Genomic DNA, 17,854 nt, shown 5'->3' with positions numbered 1-17,854 from the left:
AAGCTAGTAAAATCGTGCACGTACCCAAATGATGTTCAAAATAAGTTGGAAGGCATTAGTATTGGGTAATCGCTTAAACACTCGACAAATTTTTAATCATGTTGCAAATATTGGCCAAGTTCATTCGTACTAAACCTGGGGTTTCTGAGACATACAGTTATGTTGGTTATCGGGTATTTTTAGGATTTATTTGGCTGATTACCTGATCAAATTTGATGCAACGAATGTGGATATTACAGGTAAAATCGTTCGTTCTGTAGACTGATGTTTTCTCCGTACCTTTCAGGAAATTCTACCGATAAAAGACCTGAATGGATGAAGAATTGTCCACTCTTACGAAACCTTGGGAGGAATCGATTCACACACTGGGGAAATAAAAAATTTCACCCTGGTAAAAATGCGCTAACTTCCCACTGGACAGCTGCTTTGATGTTTCCGAAAATGATTGCTGTACAAACAGTACGGTGTCTGTTCAAGCGGACTATGTAACACAAAACGACTGTGGCAAAAATCAGTTCGTTTGATGACCTTATTTATAGTCATTCAGTTGTCATGCCCTTTCAGTACCTAGCTGGATGCCATCTGAAGGAATCAAGGGGGCTGTGATACTGTCAGGTTGCCAAAGCTTAGAAAGAAGCAGTGGAGTTCGAATCAAGGACCTTTCAGTCAGTAAGTTTCCATCTTAACCAGTGATCAATCGGAGGCAGTGTTCGAATCCGATGGTTCGGCAGGTACCGTCAAAATAATTAGCGGGCTACCTCAGTTGTGCACACAGTGCTTTAGACAAAAAGTTGCCAAACATGGAGAGATGCCAGCTTCCAGGGTGCTGAACTTTGCGACCAAATTATTGTTGCAGTAAGATAGCTAACTGCAAACTGCTAAGTACGAGATGTGCACAACGCAAAGGACGTAAGTGTGCTTTCCGACAACCAAGCCACTATAGATGCAGCATTACTGTGTGATGAGCCCAATGATCGGTCTTTGGTATTTCCAATAGCCTCTTCCCTGCGATCTTTGCTATGGCACTTGATTCACTGGTTTGTTGTCAAATAAACCACGAGAAAATACAAAAACACGATAACCTACCGCCTCCATAACTACTTATAATCAATACTTGGCGGTACTACATTGAACACTACACAAGTCTTGACTTTTTATCTGATCGATTTTACGTAACCGAATGAAGTGGCGACAGGCAAAAGCAATGTGAATACAATGCGTGATTTATAAAACGTCACGTACAAATATAAAAACAGTAATAATAATCAACACCCCTTAGGTATTTAGCTTGCATGCTATCCGAAGAGAGCATGAAGACCGAGACAATGTCACGTTGCCCAAGACAGCAGCAGTAGAGGTGTCGGGCTTGGAATCGAACTACGGATTTTGCGGTCAGTGAGTTCATGCGTTGATCGCCGATTTACTTCGAGCTCAAGTGTACATCAACCGAGGAAAACCCCAATGGTCCTTACTAGCCGGCAACACAATCCATTCACGCAAAATCACATGAGACGATCTAGTAAGTTGATATTCGTGTAGAAATGATAATCTGAACGGACAGTGGTCACGTGATTGACCACGGGCGAGATGGACCAAGTGGGTAAAGCGCGAATTTACTGACCGGAAGGTCCGTGGTTCGAACCCGACCTCTGCCTCTCGACTTCCTCTGTCTAAGCTTGGGCAACCTGGCAGTATCCCAGCCCTCGTGCCTCCTTCGGGTGGTATGGCAGCTAGGCACCGAAAGGGTGCTGCAGCTGAACGACGTGATTGACCAGCTATTTACTAAAACTGATAAGGGTTCCAAGGAAATGCAATTTGTTTGCTAACCTATGTGTGTGCGCATGTGCGGTGAACAGTTGACGCAAGCGATCGCAATACGCGAAAGTCAATCTCGGGGGAGGATTGTGTTCAACCGACACTATTAATCTTCAACAGGCGGTTTGTGAAGATTGCACAATGTTCCTGTGAATCATATGTTACTAAGGTCTGCGATACATGAGCAGCCTAGGCGGAATACTCAAGCCTGTGATGCCTATTATAAAACGTATTAACCAACAGGAATGTCATGTCTGTATTGTGCCAGCAGTCATACAGGCAACGGTACAATTAGGGAACCAATGAGAGTAACATCGGTTCAGGTGAATCTAGTAAACCCAAAAGAAGTGACTTTCCTTGACACTTCAATCGTTTCCATAGGAAAACGCGTAAACGAAGGGAGGTTAGTGTTTAAAACATGTAGAATAACTTTTCACAATGTTGATAACTAACGAGAGAGGAGGATTTGGCATATCCCCAGGGAATTCCCACTCCGATAGGATCACGTACCAGACTAAACTGACTGCGAACGCTCGTTTTGGGAGTCCGTTTTGCCTAATTCGGGACTCGGATCCTCAACAGTGAGTAACTACCGTAGGTCGTGGAACGCAGCAAGTACAACACATAGTATCGTTCACAATAAGAAGTGACTCCACACCATAACCCCCCCCCCAGTAAGCAAGCCAAACACTCGGTATAACTAACCGAGATGAGTAAGTTTGTAAAAGAGCAGTTGGCATTTATTTTGGGAGGCTCACGTCAAATCGTGGTGGATGAGGAAACGTGTTGTGAACTCTCTGGAAAGTTGCAACCTAGACCGTCCCTTTCCGGAACGACTAACTTATGCAACTCGGCAACCAAAGCAGTCTGTGAGAACCGAACAAATCAGACACGAATGAGCTGGGGAAAAAACCAACCTGCAATTTCTCCAGTCTCTGCTGGACAAGCGCACCCAGTCGATCCAACTCCCGTTTGCGATTCTCGGCAAGATGATCCACCCGGCCCAAACCATCGAGATCGATCTCTAGGTGTTGCGTCATCTCGTCAACGCGCTCACGTAGTGATTCCACTGAGGCGAGTACGGCTTCCCTACCTACTTGACTATTATTAGCCAAACTCTGGTTTATTTCTTTCAGGCTTGCTGTGACCGCAAAGAATATTTCCCGCGCAAAGTTGATCGCCCGGTTGCGGAGAACTTCGTGTGCGTGTCCTACTGAACCAGTAGGGGCTACTGCAAAAGCAGAACAAAGATGTTGCGGTACAGATTCAACACTGAAAGTGACGTACAATGGACAAGCGGTGCAATCAAGGAAAAACAGGCAAGCATACTAGTGAGGATAGTGACGAGAAATTTACAGGAAACGGATGACTTACAGGACTCAGCGTGTTGCCTGAAAATAAGAGATTTGACAGTGCCAGGTGAACGACAGGCTCAGATTAGAACACAAAATGACAAAATGACCAAGGAATAAAAAATTTTTAAAAACCCCATCATAGCATAGCGTCGGTAAAGATGCCCTGGACGATCGTGAGTTGAAACGTTAACAGCTGTTTTGAAAGGCCGATTAGAAGTGTTGGATCGCACAAAAGTGGTTAGGGTAGAATGATTGCAGTACCGACCAACACCATTGGTAGGTATTCACTAGCCGCCAAGTAATAATGGAAAATGAGCAATGATGAAGACGCCTTTTCAACTCCTTTTCATGAAATATTCCACGGTCTGGAGATCAAATTGGTCGTCCCCAAACAGCCAGGAATCAACTAAAGTACGCACATTGAATACGCTAGTCTCCTTCGGGTTATCCGGAACGTCAGACAAAGTGCACTTGAGATTGATTGAGTCCTCCCGAAGTACAGAGCAAATCACTATGTGACGATGCTTCAGAGACTTGACTATGGTCTTTTAGACAAGACCGTCAAAAATCATTTGTAGTTTCTGATAAAACCTGTGTCGCACATGTATGATGCACTGCCGTAAAATCGTACTTTATCAAAGTAGTTTTGTGTTGAAAAAACAGCTGAAACATCTACGAAGGGAATCAACACGTAACTGTTTTGCGCTTTCCAATAATGAAACTATGGACAAAAACTGAAACAGTTACCAACCAAGAGCTTCAGAGTAAAAAATAAACAAAAACTCCTGCTTTTGGCCATCAATGTCTCCAACTTAACATTCGATTCTAATGAGAACGTCAGATCAGTAACAAAGAGACCAGCTTTAAAAGATGTGAACGATTCGGGATAAATTATTTATTCACGGACCATAGAATACTCTAACACGCCGACGTGCTCAGCATACCGGAGCGGAGCTCACACTTATCTAATGAGTGGATGCAAAAAGCTCAAAAATTGTCATAAAGTGGCTCGGCAGAGGAGAAGGAAATCCTACACTCGCACACTTGGTATAATGGCTGGGTAAACAAGTACTCGGGATACCATACGACCTGAAGTAGCCTGGCGGTTTGTGTGCTGACACAAGTTCAGTTCCAACAAATACAGATCTTACGCCCGATCCTATTGCCAGCCTTGTTAACCTTAATGATTTGGAAAAAATTCCAAAAACGTTTATACGCACACCATTTAAAGAAGCGTGAAGCCTCCACCACGATTCCGTTTAGTTAAAATGAACTAAGGAATCCAGTGCACTTTTGTACCTGGCACATCAAAACGCAACACCAGGTGACTACAATTCTAGATTTTTACACAGAACCCATTTTAATAATCCTGAAGTTCCGGGGTGAGCATGGTAACATTTGTAATATGTTCTATTTATAAACACTGTTACTACCACTCTTCCGCATTTCAGCTGCTGTTCGGAATAGTGAAGCGTTATTTATGGGCCTTTGTCCTCACTCGCCGGAATCATATACCAAGCCTGCTTCATAATTTGGTACACAAAACAATACGGACTTGTCTAAGAAGCCAAACTTTCGTGGGCGGTCCATATTGCCCTTCTGATTTTTTAGTTCAAGGCTTTGGCAAATAGCACAAACAATCCATAGAGCGGCGAATTATACTCAAAACACTGATCACCATACAGACAAATTAAGACCGTACTTCGAACGCCTCGAATAACCGTGGCTCGTCAAACATGTTTCATCCAGGATACCAACGACTAGTCGATGGTGCAGAGCACGGGCCATAATCTTGCCTGTTGTACATAGAAGGCTGATTCCGCGGTAGGTACCCATCAAATGCAGCACACATGGTCAGTAGTCTTTTGCCATTGTTGATCATTGATCCGATTCCACATGAACCCAATAGCCTCCCACAGGTTGCCAAGTCCTCGTCAATCCGAGAGGAAGTTGCCTTAAGGTGCAGATCCAACTAGATCCAACAGTTTCTTGTGGAACTTGTACTTTTGCCCATCTGACTATGACAATGTATGGGCTCATCAATTATCCTGAGGTTTACGTGAATGTAAGTTGCGAATGTGATCTCGTATTCAAGACGGCTTTCTTTGCTGTTCCACTGCATTTGGGGGTATTACCAAAGCCAGCCTCTCGTAGCTTACCCTTATCAGCTAACCGGTCGGTCTATCGTGTAGTTTTCGAGCTGTTTTTCAGCAAGTGCAATTCTATTTTTCGCCCGTCTTGTCTTTACCAATCGTCGAGTGCAGAGCTAGAGGCTTTCGAGTGCTACACCTGGAAATAGGCGCCCACTTCGAGCACCATATTCCAAGCCTTTGACTGCAAGGTCCGTCCCAAAAAGCAGTGAGAGAGTGAGGCAGCCTGGTAGGGTAAGGAGTAAGGACTGAATGTCTGGCCCGTAATGCCACTGCGCACAGCTGACCGTAAGGGTGAGTATGAATTGCCTTATCATTAAGACCGTTCACAACGTCTGAAGATAGGCTACAGTGCGCCAACAGAGTCAGTGTAAGCCGCTCCCAAACAATGTGCATAAGGACCGTCAGCCCATCCGAGTGTATGGATGTGCGGTCGATGAGTAATGGATAGAGACACAAAGGTGATCCCATCTCCACCATGCAAACGAGGCTCCATGCAACATGTATGTTATTGGTGCCTGGAGTTAGGTGCAATAATAGAAATGGTTATGCGCGTAGGGCACCCATCAGTACAATGGCATAAGATGATGAAACCCGTTGGTGATGATGCATTTTCCGCTTCTTGGAAAGAAGTTCTGTTTCACGATGAGTGGTCTTTGCCTGGAGGCAGTTTCCAGTGTCCACATCTAGTGCAATATGAAAAACCTCAAGGAATCAAAAGATAGTCCATATACGAGGATGGTCTTCTTATGAAGAGAAAATATGGAGGATAAATACAGCTATATAGTATGACTATATAAATCATATAAATATATACAAATATGTGAATAAATAATCATAGGAGTTCAGCTGTTGCACTCTTTTGGTTCACTGCTCTAAGGTAACCCAAAAGAAGCACAAGAACTAAGATACTGTTAGGCCACCAGGCCAAGACAGGGAGCGCAGAGATACAGGGGTTGGGTCCGAACAACGAACCTTCTGGCCAACCAGCTCGTATCTCTACCATTGAGCCATCTTGATCTCTATGTCTACATGTACAAAACCTACATCAGGGGTAAGCTTGTGGTTTATCAAATGTCTTTCAAGTCTGTTAGAACGCGGCGCTCCAATTACGCTTAGGACAAAGATATCACTCAAAGCTATGAGATAGTCAAGTGACGCTCTGCAAGCCTCTGTACGATAGACCGCACGTTTGCCGGAGGCTGCGAGAGGTTGTGACAGCAACTGCGGTACACCGGAAACTCAGCATACAAATGTATTTTGAGTAAGCCGGGTATCTTCATCCATTTATCGGTTTCACCTGGTACTCAATAACACACGGGCTAACAAATGGTCTCAAGGATTTCGGAATATTAGAGAAGTTAGAGAGGCGAAAAAGTTCTCAAACTATATCAGTCGACTCGCACTGGAATTAACATTGATAATGCAAGCACTCACGGCAAATTAAGTCGCTCAATCGTCTTCTTCAGGTTCTGAGACCCCTCAAGTACTCGCTGGTGCAGGGCATCAATATGTCTGACAATTTCATCGTATTCTGCAGTGGCACGCGGAGAGTGCAGTCCACCAAAGGATATATACATGAGCACGATCATCCATAGGGAAATTAGCAAGAAAGCTATCGTTTTGAAGTAACGCATTCTTTCGGATGCTGAAAACAGGAAGACGTAGTTAGCACAAACGCTGTGCGCTTACCTGACGGAAACATCACTTGTGGAGCAGGCGAAATTCATAGACGCGGTCTGTATAAGGCACCAATGAACTAGAAGAACAAAAGCAATGGATCGGCCAATCCTTGGGATTCCATGTTCATGTGTGTGCTATAACCAAAATATCCCGAGATAACTAAAATGCTCGTCAAGTACACTGACGGATACGGCACAAACCAACGACGGATATCCAACTTTTATGGAGCAGTCAGGCGAATAAACACTCGCTTCTGAATTGAACGCTTCATGTTCCCTTGTGAAAATCAAGTGTATGGTTTCGTTGGCCAATAGGTTTTCTCTCATTTCAAAGAGATAAAAAACCCGTGGCGGGAATAGTAGCAGAAAGCCGAAATGTCCCAAACGCAAAAAACGAGCGAGCTCCTTCTACTCAAGGTTCAACAATACAGCGGATATTTCAGTTATATGAGGCTCAAGGATACACGGTGACTTCTAATGGATGAGATGTATCAGTTCAAACCCATGCCATGATGGCTCCAAATTACTTCCACATACTGCTGTTTATGTTGCTGATGCCAAAAGTGTGGCACGTCACGTGTGAGTAGAGCAGAGGATCGTAAAAGTTTGTCTTATCTGATGCTTGTAATCAGGGAAGATGAATGTGTTCAATGATGAGGGATTACAGTGCTTTTCAACCAATAGAAGCTCTATACCTTCACTCAAAACATGGTTCTACAGCCATCCACTAGCATGCAAATAGTTCAGTCAGAAGTAATGATGGCATCACAGCAGACAAGATAGCAAAATTTCAATCAATTTGTCTGGCAGCCAAGTTCCGTGGGCATATGCGCGGAGGTCCAGGCCGCAAAGGTTCCGGCAGCGTGTTATGTACAATAGGGAAGTACAGAAGAGGATAACAGATAAAACACCGCCACCAGTCGCGAGATCTCACCACGTTAGTTGCTATCTCCAGCCGTTTGGTTTGGTGTCTTTGGTAACTCAAGCCCTCAGACACCGTAAGGTTATCCTGCTCCATACCCACCTCTCCACATTGTATTGCCTTCCAACTGGAACCCGCATCAGCAAACAGGGCACGATGAGACAACCGGCCAACTGGCACACAGAGCACCGGTGAAGCAAACTTATTTGGTGCCACCAAATCACTTCATCAAATAGATGTGCAGCTGGTTTGTTGCCAAAAACACTCATTGAAGTTCACAGTTAATTCGATGTTCGCATGATTATATATATATATATATATATATATATGCAGACGCTGATACTTCCCGACATAGAATATATATTAGAATGTAAATACTTGATAATCAGAATGTGGGGAAAAGTCAAAGTTCCTTGGAGCTGATGGCTCATATGTTTGCAGGCAACACTAAGCTGTTAACTGTAGCAAGTTACCACCTAGGATATACTCGTTACATAGGGACCATTATGATTATCTCACCTATCAAGTGCTATTTTGAGTTGACAATTTGTGTCGCAGAAATACGACCCAAAGGCGCGACTTCGTTGGTCTAGTTTCTGATAATGTGATTCGATCAATAGGTACACTAAATGCATGTATATGCGAGCGGTTATTGTGTATGCCATCAGGATTTATATGAAAACGAATTTGGTGTTTCCTCATGACTGATAATGTCAGGCAAAGATGTATGCATTCTAGGCCGAATACCTAGCACGTATTCACAGAGAGGAGTGCTTTGCCGAAGCGAATGTATCTGTTTCCCAGGATTTGCTTCTATCCAAGACGGCTGCATGAACGGTCGTCCGAGAATCTTATTCTGAGCACATTACAAGAGGGGTGTTCATTCGTTTAGCGTCTGGTATCATCATCGTTGATAGTAACAACAACGTAGAAAACTGGTGTTTTGCTGTTCTACAACCACAGCTATTTTCTCAAACAAAACCCCTTGCGGAAAACAAATATTGAAAGAGGAGACGCACCAAGTGATTTTGTGCTGCTGTGCTTTCTTTCAGCACAAAGGCCCAAAAAGTTGTGTGCAAAATCTGGTGGGCTCCTCCAGTAAGTCCTATTATCAAACTACATGATTTGTCGAAAAATATCTACCAGGCATTGAGTGTAGCTGAGAACTATCAAGCGAAGTCGATGGCCTGACGCCTACTGGATGAACCTCAAGTGAAGCCTTTAAAAGAGAAAAAACTAAGGCCACATGGGTAATAAAGTCTTGAAATTTTAATACCCCCGTGTGATGCACTTTGTAAAGCATAAGCCATTCGTGAAGAAAGCTATGGTAATGACTGCAAGAAGATATCCTCCAAATCATTTTCGGTTTTCGCTTGGTTCCCATCAGGATCGACCACCTGTTCAAACGACTTGCTTCCGGTAGACTCTGTCAGGTGTACAAGCCAGAGAGGAACTCCGCTTCAAAAATCAGACGCAAAATATCAGAGTACGGTACCCTGAATGCAACGAGGAAACTGTTAATAGAGTGAATAACGCAGTCTATGTGGAAGATTGTGACGCCATAAGTATCCTAATGGTTCTCATGTTCCGAATTATCCGATCTCGTCACTTGAGAAAGTTTTAAAATCTGCCGCAACAGCCAAGGTGAAACAAACTCTACCAGAAGCTATGACTGACACTGTGGAGCGGACAGGTGTCCAATGAGTCAACATAGTCCTGTGTACAGTATATCTATGCCGCGTTTCCGAGTTGGGTCGCCTGAATCTAAGGTAACTAGCGCCGCCATAAGTTAATGGTTCTCGTGTTCCGAATTATCCGATCTCGTCACTTGAGAAAGTTTTAAAATCTGCCGCAACAGCCAAGGTGAAACAAACTCTACCAGAAGCTATGACTGACACTGTGGAGCGGACAGGTGTCCAATGAGTCAACATAGTCCTGTGTACAGTATATCTATGCCGCGTTTCCGAGTTGGGTCGCCTGAATCTAAGGTAACTAGCGCAGAACTTTGAGGTATCAATCAAGATGACCCGGTCATCTGACTAAAAGACCTTGAAAAAGCAATAACACTTGGTCCTTCTCTCTCCAACCCAAAGATATGGAGTGAAGGGCATTACTGAATCGCGTAAAGAGACAGCTGCCCAACAAAAAATCGATTGGGTACGGTTTATACAAAACGTGCCATCAGAAATTCTTGGCCAAGAGGAAAGGAGTAAAATAATGTCGACTTCCATGTCGAAGAGGACAATGGACGACCTGAACTCGAAATCACGGGCGGTACAACCAATTTTGCACTCGAAAATGGAGTATAACCGGGCGGTTCTGCGCAGGTACACGCTCCCTTCAGAGGTGAGATGAGTTCTTTCTGAGGAAAGAATACAAACAAGAAGAGCAGCTAAGCAGTCAGATTGTTCATGGCAAAACTTATCGCCACAAAGAGAATCTCCTGGTGGCGAAAGATTACCTCCGAGAGTTTGTCAGCTAATTACTGCGTATCCTCTAGCTGGAGCACTGCAATAACTTTTTCGTATAACAACATGAATCTGTGTGGTAACACTGAAGGTATTTCCGTGGTTATAAACTTCATTAGGATTTCATGTCTTAGACCAGTATATAATTCGCTTTTTCAGTTTTCCAGCCGTGGTTGATATCTTTGGATCCCATCATGTTCTTTGTCAATTAACACAAGAACGCGACCTTGGCGTGGTACGTACCCCAAAACTTGGCTGATACAAAGAATAAATAAAATATGTCAGTCGAAAGATATGAGTCATCAGATGGTACTTATATCTTGGCTCAGAAGATCCTCCCGTCCCTATTTTGTGCTTAGGTCGAACCTATTTCGGAGTGTGAACGATCTGTCACATGTCCACCGGTAAAAAATTAAATGCTACCGCTGGAAAAAGTTCAGGGCCAAAAGACAAAAGCAGCTGCGGTGAACTGCATGGAGTGGGTGTTTCCACCGATTTATAGACAACACGAGACCGACCTGATGTGTAAGCAGAGATCCCCACAATTACTTGAATTTACTTCTCGAATGAGGCAGTTTGGGGGAACAGTTTGGCGGATAAAATGGTCGCACGTGAGCATTAATTATTACTGAAAGGCGTCATCCACAAGCGTGCATGATTTTAAATTCTCTACTAGCGGTATGGCACCAGATCTGACCACTCAATCTCAACTAAAACGACCAACTTGCTGGAATCTTGGACATGTATTCCTCCAGGTGAAGAGCACGATGTCAGATCAAGTTTAGACAGACGTAATGTGACAAAGACGCTCTGTCGATAGTGAAAGCCGAGGTCTGAAAATGACCTAACAATGGTCCAGCCGGTGCACAAAACAATCCCGAAGAGACCGCTGCTGCAATAAACTACCTACGGTAAAAGCGATCGACTTATCCCTACGAAATAACAACTACCTGAAACATCGGGCTGGGCAGTTTGAACAATAATTCGGCCGACCACACGCAACTGCTCAGCCGAATTCCCGATCCGCAATGGGGTCCTCGATAAAAAACTCAGAACCCCCGGGGAACCTTCAAACACGCGTCTTCTTCTCCAGACATCATCAAGCTACCGGTCCTGACCAACTCCTACCCGAATTCCTAAAATGTGAAGGGGGAATCATCAGTCGGTGCTTGTCCAACTAACTTACACATATTTGGGCAGAAACCGTCACAACCAAACACAGTAAGTTGACAGTCCTGACCATTTTGAGGAGAGTGCAATCGCAAAAGTACTAGATTGACGCTCCCATTCAGACACATTACGCCACTTTTCTTACATCGTCTCTATAATGGCTAATGAAGACGAAACCCGGGAATAGGAGGGAGGATTCCAGTCAAGGAGGGATGGTGTGGACTGGAGCTTCACAATCCGTCAGGACTTAGAACAAAGGTATGCGCATAGGTGCCCTAGAATCTTAGTGTTCCTTGATTTCAACAGTGCGTTTGGTTCGGGTCACAGAAACCTTCAGGCCCATTACCGCCAAAGTCTTACTACCATGGTTGCAATCGACTGGGATCAGTGGAGTGATTAGGAGACAAGGTTTTGGTGAAGACTGTACTGTACTGCAAACTAAGGTGGCTGTTACGCAATCCGATCTGTCTCAGATCGAGAGGAGCGCTGTTCTCCATGCCTAAATCGGTGTGGCGGAAACCTAGTGATGGACAGAATCTACCATGACAGAAGGAAATTTAGTATGTTGAAAAAAGTTTGGGTGCTGTTGCCTTTCCAGAATGGGACCCTCAGCTTGCTTGCTAAAGAAACAACGATATATCAGTCAAACGATACAGGTGGTGCTCATGCTGTAAGTTTCATTTCAGATAATCTGACTGGATGTTCGAGGTGTAGACACCTCGGATGCTTGTTAAAGGTAATCTCTGGGTTTTCCTCCATGTCCCTTTCTTATTCTTCTCATTATAAGGCTCTATACAAAGAAAATGACAATGATATATGATAGTGAAGCACACTTGACCTCATCTGGTGCAGCTCTCAGTGACGATGATGAAGACGATAACGTTCGATCCTGTCGATAATTTAGTTCTCCTCAATAAGCAAGCTTAACAGAATATCACGTGCTGTTTGCACTCGCATAATTGCAGGTACAAGCGTCTGACGAGCTCTTACAAAAGCTTTCCTTCTAGCAGTGGTGTTCAACAAGAATGTCAGCTCTCTCCACCTTTCTTTAGGTTTATAATTGATGTAGAGAACTCTAGGTCTTCAAAACTTTGTCGTAACCCAAATCACCCAAAACAATAAACCCTACTGACAAAAATAACTTCATACCACATTAGCCGTCAAGCAATCCCATCAACCAGGTAGCCTTACTTACTCTACACAGCAGGACACATAATTTAAAACGTATACTACTGACGGCAAGCGTTTTCCTTCTTCGTGTATTTTCATCTCCTTCTCCACAACACATTGACAACACACTCCACGTAGGCCTATCCGTTAAGACCGACAAGCCCATTCTTCTTGCAGCAATTTGGTGATGAAATTTTCGAGTTATCCAATGCTATCAACTTCAGACATCCTCAAACCAAATTTCAAACACCAAAACTCGGTTAAACTGGCTACTCATAATGAGGTAGAAAAGAAAACAGACTACTTTGCTCGACTCACAGTGTGTCACAAACACGAATTTAAGAAACGATCAGAGTCGTAGAGATCACTGCTTCATCACCCCCTATGCGCTTTCGGCTGCAAACGTCAGCAAACCATGGGAAGTGAAGAAGGCTCCGTGTTTTAAGTCCTAAACTGAGTGAACGCTTGTTCACAGCCGTCTCTATGAGGTTCGTCTGGCAAAGACGGAGAAGGAATCTCACATCACCTTAGACAATGCGAAAGTAACCTAGCGAATCTGTCTTGTTTTGGCTACGAAGAGCATTTTCGACAGCTGAGCATGTCTTCGGTGGCCCATCACCGACGTGATTTTATTTACTTTGCATTTACTTTGGATAACTCTCCAAATCTTGACTATTATTTGTGTCAGAATTTTTAAAAATGTACTCAGCAAACGATTAACGTCATGGGTGCAACCGTAAACATCGAACCAACACAAATATTCAACAGTGATGAACAGAGTTTCAGTCTGACATTAAAGTACAATAACCCGAGAAACACAAGAAGAAGACAATGAGCCTCGCGACCAATGCTCGCAATCGATTTGAAAAAACGCGCGCGGCGTTTTTCAGGCCAACTAGGAAAGGTTGTTCTATCGACCTGTTTAAATGCACGATGACCTAAACAGCTAATCATGATAGCGTTCCAAGGGTTTCGCTACTCTCAGTTCTCGGCGGCTACCGTAAATCAATTCCTCCTTGACGATTTAAGCCAGCTCGGAACCTTACTTACATACGTCACTGAGTCTGGAAGGTTGAAATACAGAGATTAAAAACAGGTTGAAACACGGGATCGGAGGGCAAAACCTAATGAATCTTCAAATTCTTGCTTTGGAACCTACATGTTTGAGCTTCGATATTCCAGTAGCAGGTGGAATTGTGATTTCGTCTTCCATTTGTTTTTTTCGTTCCCGGTTAGGATGACCAGTGAAAAGAGAATGTGGTTTAGCTGCAGAAAATCAAATAGATTTACATCATTTTCCGCTTGCCATAAGTAAACCGAAATTGTTTTAGGCGAAACTATGTGGTTTTCACATTTGCGAAATTTATGAGGAGTTAGTCTAATCTGTTTGCGCGTTTTGGTGATGCGTTGCTGATCGCACTTTGTTTAAATGCGCAACATTTCACTGTGGTCAACTCCAGTGATTCACATTTCATCACCGATTTACGGGATAATAAAGCGCACTTTAGCATATCTTAGCGTTCCGCGGTTCCTAAACAGTGACAGACCGCTCAAAGAACATCCATTACAAATTCATAAAGAAGTGTAGATGAATAAATTTTACATGCGTAAAACCCTCAAAAGTAACAAATTTGATTAGCCAATCCATCGAAATCCGGCACTACACAGTGTTTGGAAGGAGCTCAGCTTCCGTTATGTACAGCGAACGAAGAAAATTTGATGAGTTCTGCAGTGATGTTGCCAGTATATGCCTCTGTGGATGGTCTCCACTCTCTGTTTACGAAGCCCGTCAGTAGGTCACGTAGCCTTATGAAAATAATCGCGCTTTTAAGTTCGAATGCGCCATTCATCTCAACTACCTTGACTGAAAGTAAAGCCAACCACTGCTGCTCATCATGATAAACGGTGCTATGGCCAAACTTGGCTAACTATCGTGGCTGTTAGAATCGTGTCTATGCGCACCGCTGATTACGGGGCCTCAGGTAGGCACAGCAACCAAATCCAATGGCCAAAGACGGTCCAACACACTCAGAAGCGTACGACTTGTCACCTATTTTGGTTATGTACCGTGACCGCACGACCCACAAGTGTGTGCTCCGTCGACTATGCCACCTTACTCGTGCCCTAAATCCAGATGCACCGGTCAGAGACGGACATCCATCATCATAAAAGTATGCGTTGTCGCACGCCTCGGCTACCTATCTTAGCGTTTGAGCCCATTTCTATGTGCGATGCTGATTGTGAGGCCTCGACCATGAATGGCCACATAATCCAATAGGTAGCGATGGCCCTTCTTGCTCATAACTGTAGGTGTTGCCGCTCATCTTGGCAACATATAGGACACTTTAGGCCAGTTTCTATGCACGCCGATAAAAAACGCATCAACTAGGTGGGATAGTCTGATGTAGCGGCCGAAGATTGCCCTACATGCTCAAATCCGTACGTTTTGTCGCTTACCTCGGCTACTTATCGCAACTGCTATGTCCGTATCTGTAGGCCCCGAAAATAATAAAGCCTCAGATATGTATTAAAACCTAAACCGACGGCTAACAACGACCGTTCATCAGGATAACTGTGTGCGTTTTCCCTCCGACATGGCTGCGCTTGGAAATTACAAGACCAGAATTGGACTAATACAGTCATACTGGATAATCGCTACCCTTCGTTCTCTACATGAATGTTCCACGCAATGAAGTATCCGAAAAAACATGCTGAATGTAATCCCGTCTATATCTTCGGTTAACTGATCGGATATCTAACTGTGATGACGAAAAACTTACTTTTGGTCCCACCAGTCCCAGTATCGAGGACGAAAGATCCAGGTGCACAACGCTGTTAGACCCAAAAAAGTTGAAGCTAAAAAGGAGTAGGATCAGCTGGTACAGACTCTGTCCCTAGTATTCAAGGGCTACATGCCTGTTGAAACTTACGCCCGTGGATGAAGCCGTATCAGACTGTAGTGAGTCTTCGTGTCACATCTTCTTCTGAAGCCTGACTTCACTTTACTTCTGTTTCCCGACACGTATACCCTGTATCCTAACGGAAACAAATCTTCCGTCGTATTTCTAGCCCGTAATCACCTCACACTCTTTCAACGTAGTGGTGTCATCAACTATGGGTTACTTTTTGAACACCACCGGTGAGTGAGTTTGTAAACAACTCTTTTTTATCTACAGAATCTTGTTATAGCGGAAAAAGCTTCCAAATCTACGAAAAATAACATGCAGAAAGCCGCTCGCTTTTTCCATCTATTTGCGTAAAATGTATTCTGTCCATACCTGTTTCACCATCCACGCTGGGGCACTGCCACAGGTTTTCCTTTCACAATCTTGTTTGATCCATCCAAATACATGAACAGCTGGGACAGTCACCTCCAGTATGATCTAACACCAAGATCATCTAACGGGGTTCCAAGTTTTCAACAGCCTCATTGCCCACAGAACGAATGTCTTTTAATCCGCATCGGAGGAACATACACTTTCACAACTCCGTAATCTCGTTTTTGCCCTTTAAGTGTCAGACGGACCCTTGATATCCATAATCCATTCCCCTAATATGCTCTTCCTGCGATCAACATTTTCGATCACCATCTGGCCCTAAGCATCTACCAACCCCTTTTGAGCCACTTCGGCCTCTTCCGCAACTTTTATCACTGAATATGCAAACGTATGCACTGATGACAACTATTATTGTAACTGTATGCGTTCCCCCCAGACTCCTTCCCTGTCCACTTCTGCAGCGGCCAAAACGCAGAAACAAAACAATGCAGCCGTCGTCAAACGCCTGTCTCTGGCTTGGGTTTGGTTCACTTAATGCATGGGGCATGATTCTTACCAATCAATTCGTTTTGCAGAGCTTCTGGGCTTTTCTTTAGATTCTTTTTCATTATGCTAAGGTAATATGCCAACTATACCCCCCAACTAATGTGTTATCGTTTCCTATAGACCCCTACTAGTAACTTGTCTTCCTCTGCAGCCACCTCACCCACTCTCTAAATGGGCTTTACTAAACCTTCCTAAAGAATCTGTGGCGGCTTTGTAAACCTCTTCTTCACTATAGCACGCTCAAATAAATAGTAGCCCTTCTTTTGCAGACACCTACCAGCCAAACCTCAGCAACGCGATGTGGATACGAGGGCATAGGCGCATCAGCTGCGTTATCGGGCAGCACCTATTTACACGCCCGCTCTTCTGCCCAGCTGCGCGGACGATATATATATTTGGTTGCACAATAAACATTTGAATATGAACAGGCCAACTTGCATAGACCGCACAAGGCCATCCCTCACTATCTGCGCCATAACGTCCAGCATCGGTTAAATTCGAGCACTATCGCTAGGCTAAATGTTTATATTCAGCGTTGTCCACAAACTTACGTACAACGTCGCACTTACGGGACCGCGACAGACAGCCTGACGTGTAGCCCGTGGCTCAAAATATATCTAACGTTTCCCCACCGAGCTTGTTAAACGTGCTCAAAATACCATCTCACTCCACTGAACTTGTGCCACAACTCTAACGTATTTTCCGGCTCATTTCATTTCCTGTTCAACTAATTTCACTCATGACACTCTCTACGGTACAGCATACATCTGAAGATAAAACCCTGCCGTGCAATCGATAGAGCGTGTGCGTGAACATCACGAAAAAGATCTAACCAACGTGCTAGTTGAGATATATCCGTTGGCCTTGGCCGGCAGGTTGCTATATCCAACCTTAGAAAACTTTTGCTACATAGCTTGCGAGTGACCGCCCCACTTTGCGTTAAAGCGTACAGAGGCGGCATAACTGTTTCTTATGTACCCCTGCAAAATATTTACCAACCCCATGCAGGAGGAGACATGTAAAAAGACGGACTTTTTTACAACAATTTAACCCAATCCACCGAGAGATGGAACAAAGGCCTTGGGCCAGACGCACGCCGAAAATTTCTCTGAAACCGTGGTTCGAAGGAGGAAAACTTTAGTATAAAGTTTTAACATTTGATGTTAATTTTTCGGGCGTATGAGATCTTCCCAAACGGCCGCAGTTTTGTTGAAAGTTGTTTAAATCTACTCGATCCACACGATATTCAAAACCCGAAATATTCATATTTTTAATGGCTGCTATGGCTGAGCACGTGA

General features: G+C 44.0%; 2 protein-coding genes across 2 annotated transcripts in view; one reads left to right on the top strand and one right to left on the bottom strand.

Annotated features, from left to right (window-relative positions):
* The window catches only part of T265_07419 (hypothetical protein), a gene marked incomplete at both ends in the record, with an annotated part of 50,632 nt that extends 43,675 nt beyond the window's left edge, over positions 1–6,957 (bottom strand). The window contains 2 exons of the mRNA XM_009172937.1: positions 2,733–3,087; positions 6,758–6,957. Of these exons, the coding sequence (XP_009171201.1) occupies positions 2,733–3,087; positions 6,758–6,957 (555 nt within the window). The remainder of the gene's footprint in view (positions 1–2,732; positions 3,088–6,757) is intronic.
* Positions 5,197–17,854, top strand: part of T265_07417 (hypothetical protein) — a gene marked incomplete at both ends in the record, with an annotated part of 20,275 nt that continues 7,617 nt past the window's right edge. Inside the window, 4 exons of the mRNA XM_009172935.1 lie at positions 5,197–5,235; positions 8,977–9,022; positions 10,560–10,627; positions 15,723–15,871. Of these exons, the coding sequence (XP_009171199.1) occupies positions 5,197–5,235; positions 8,977–9,022; positions 10,560–10,627; positions 15,723–15,871 (302 nt within the window). The remainder of the gene's footprint in view (positions 5,236–8,976; positions 9,023–10,559; positions 10,628–15,722; positions 15,872–17,854) is intronic.

Source organism: Opisthorchis viverrini (genome assembly GCF_000715545.1).
Source record: "Opisthorchis viverrini unplaced genomic scaffold opera_v5_173, whole genome shotgun sequence".
NCBI lineage: Eukaryota > Metazoa > Platyhelminthes > Trematoda > Opisthorchiida > Opisthorchiidae > Opisthorchis > Opisthorchis viverrini.
Note: the sequence above shows the minus strand (reverse complement) of the source record. Positions and strands in the feature narration are given on the sequence as shown.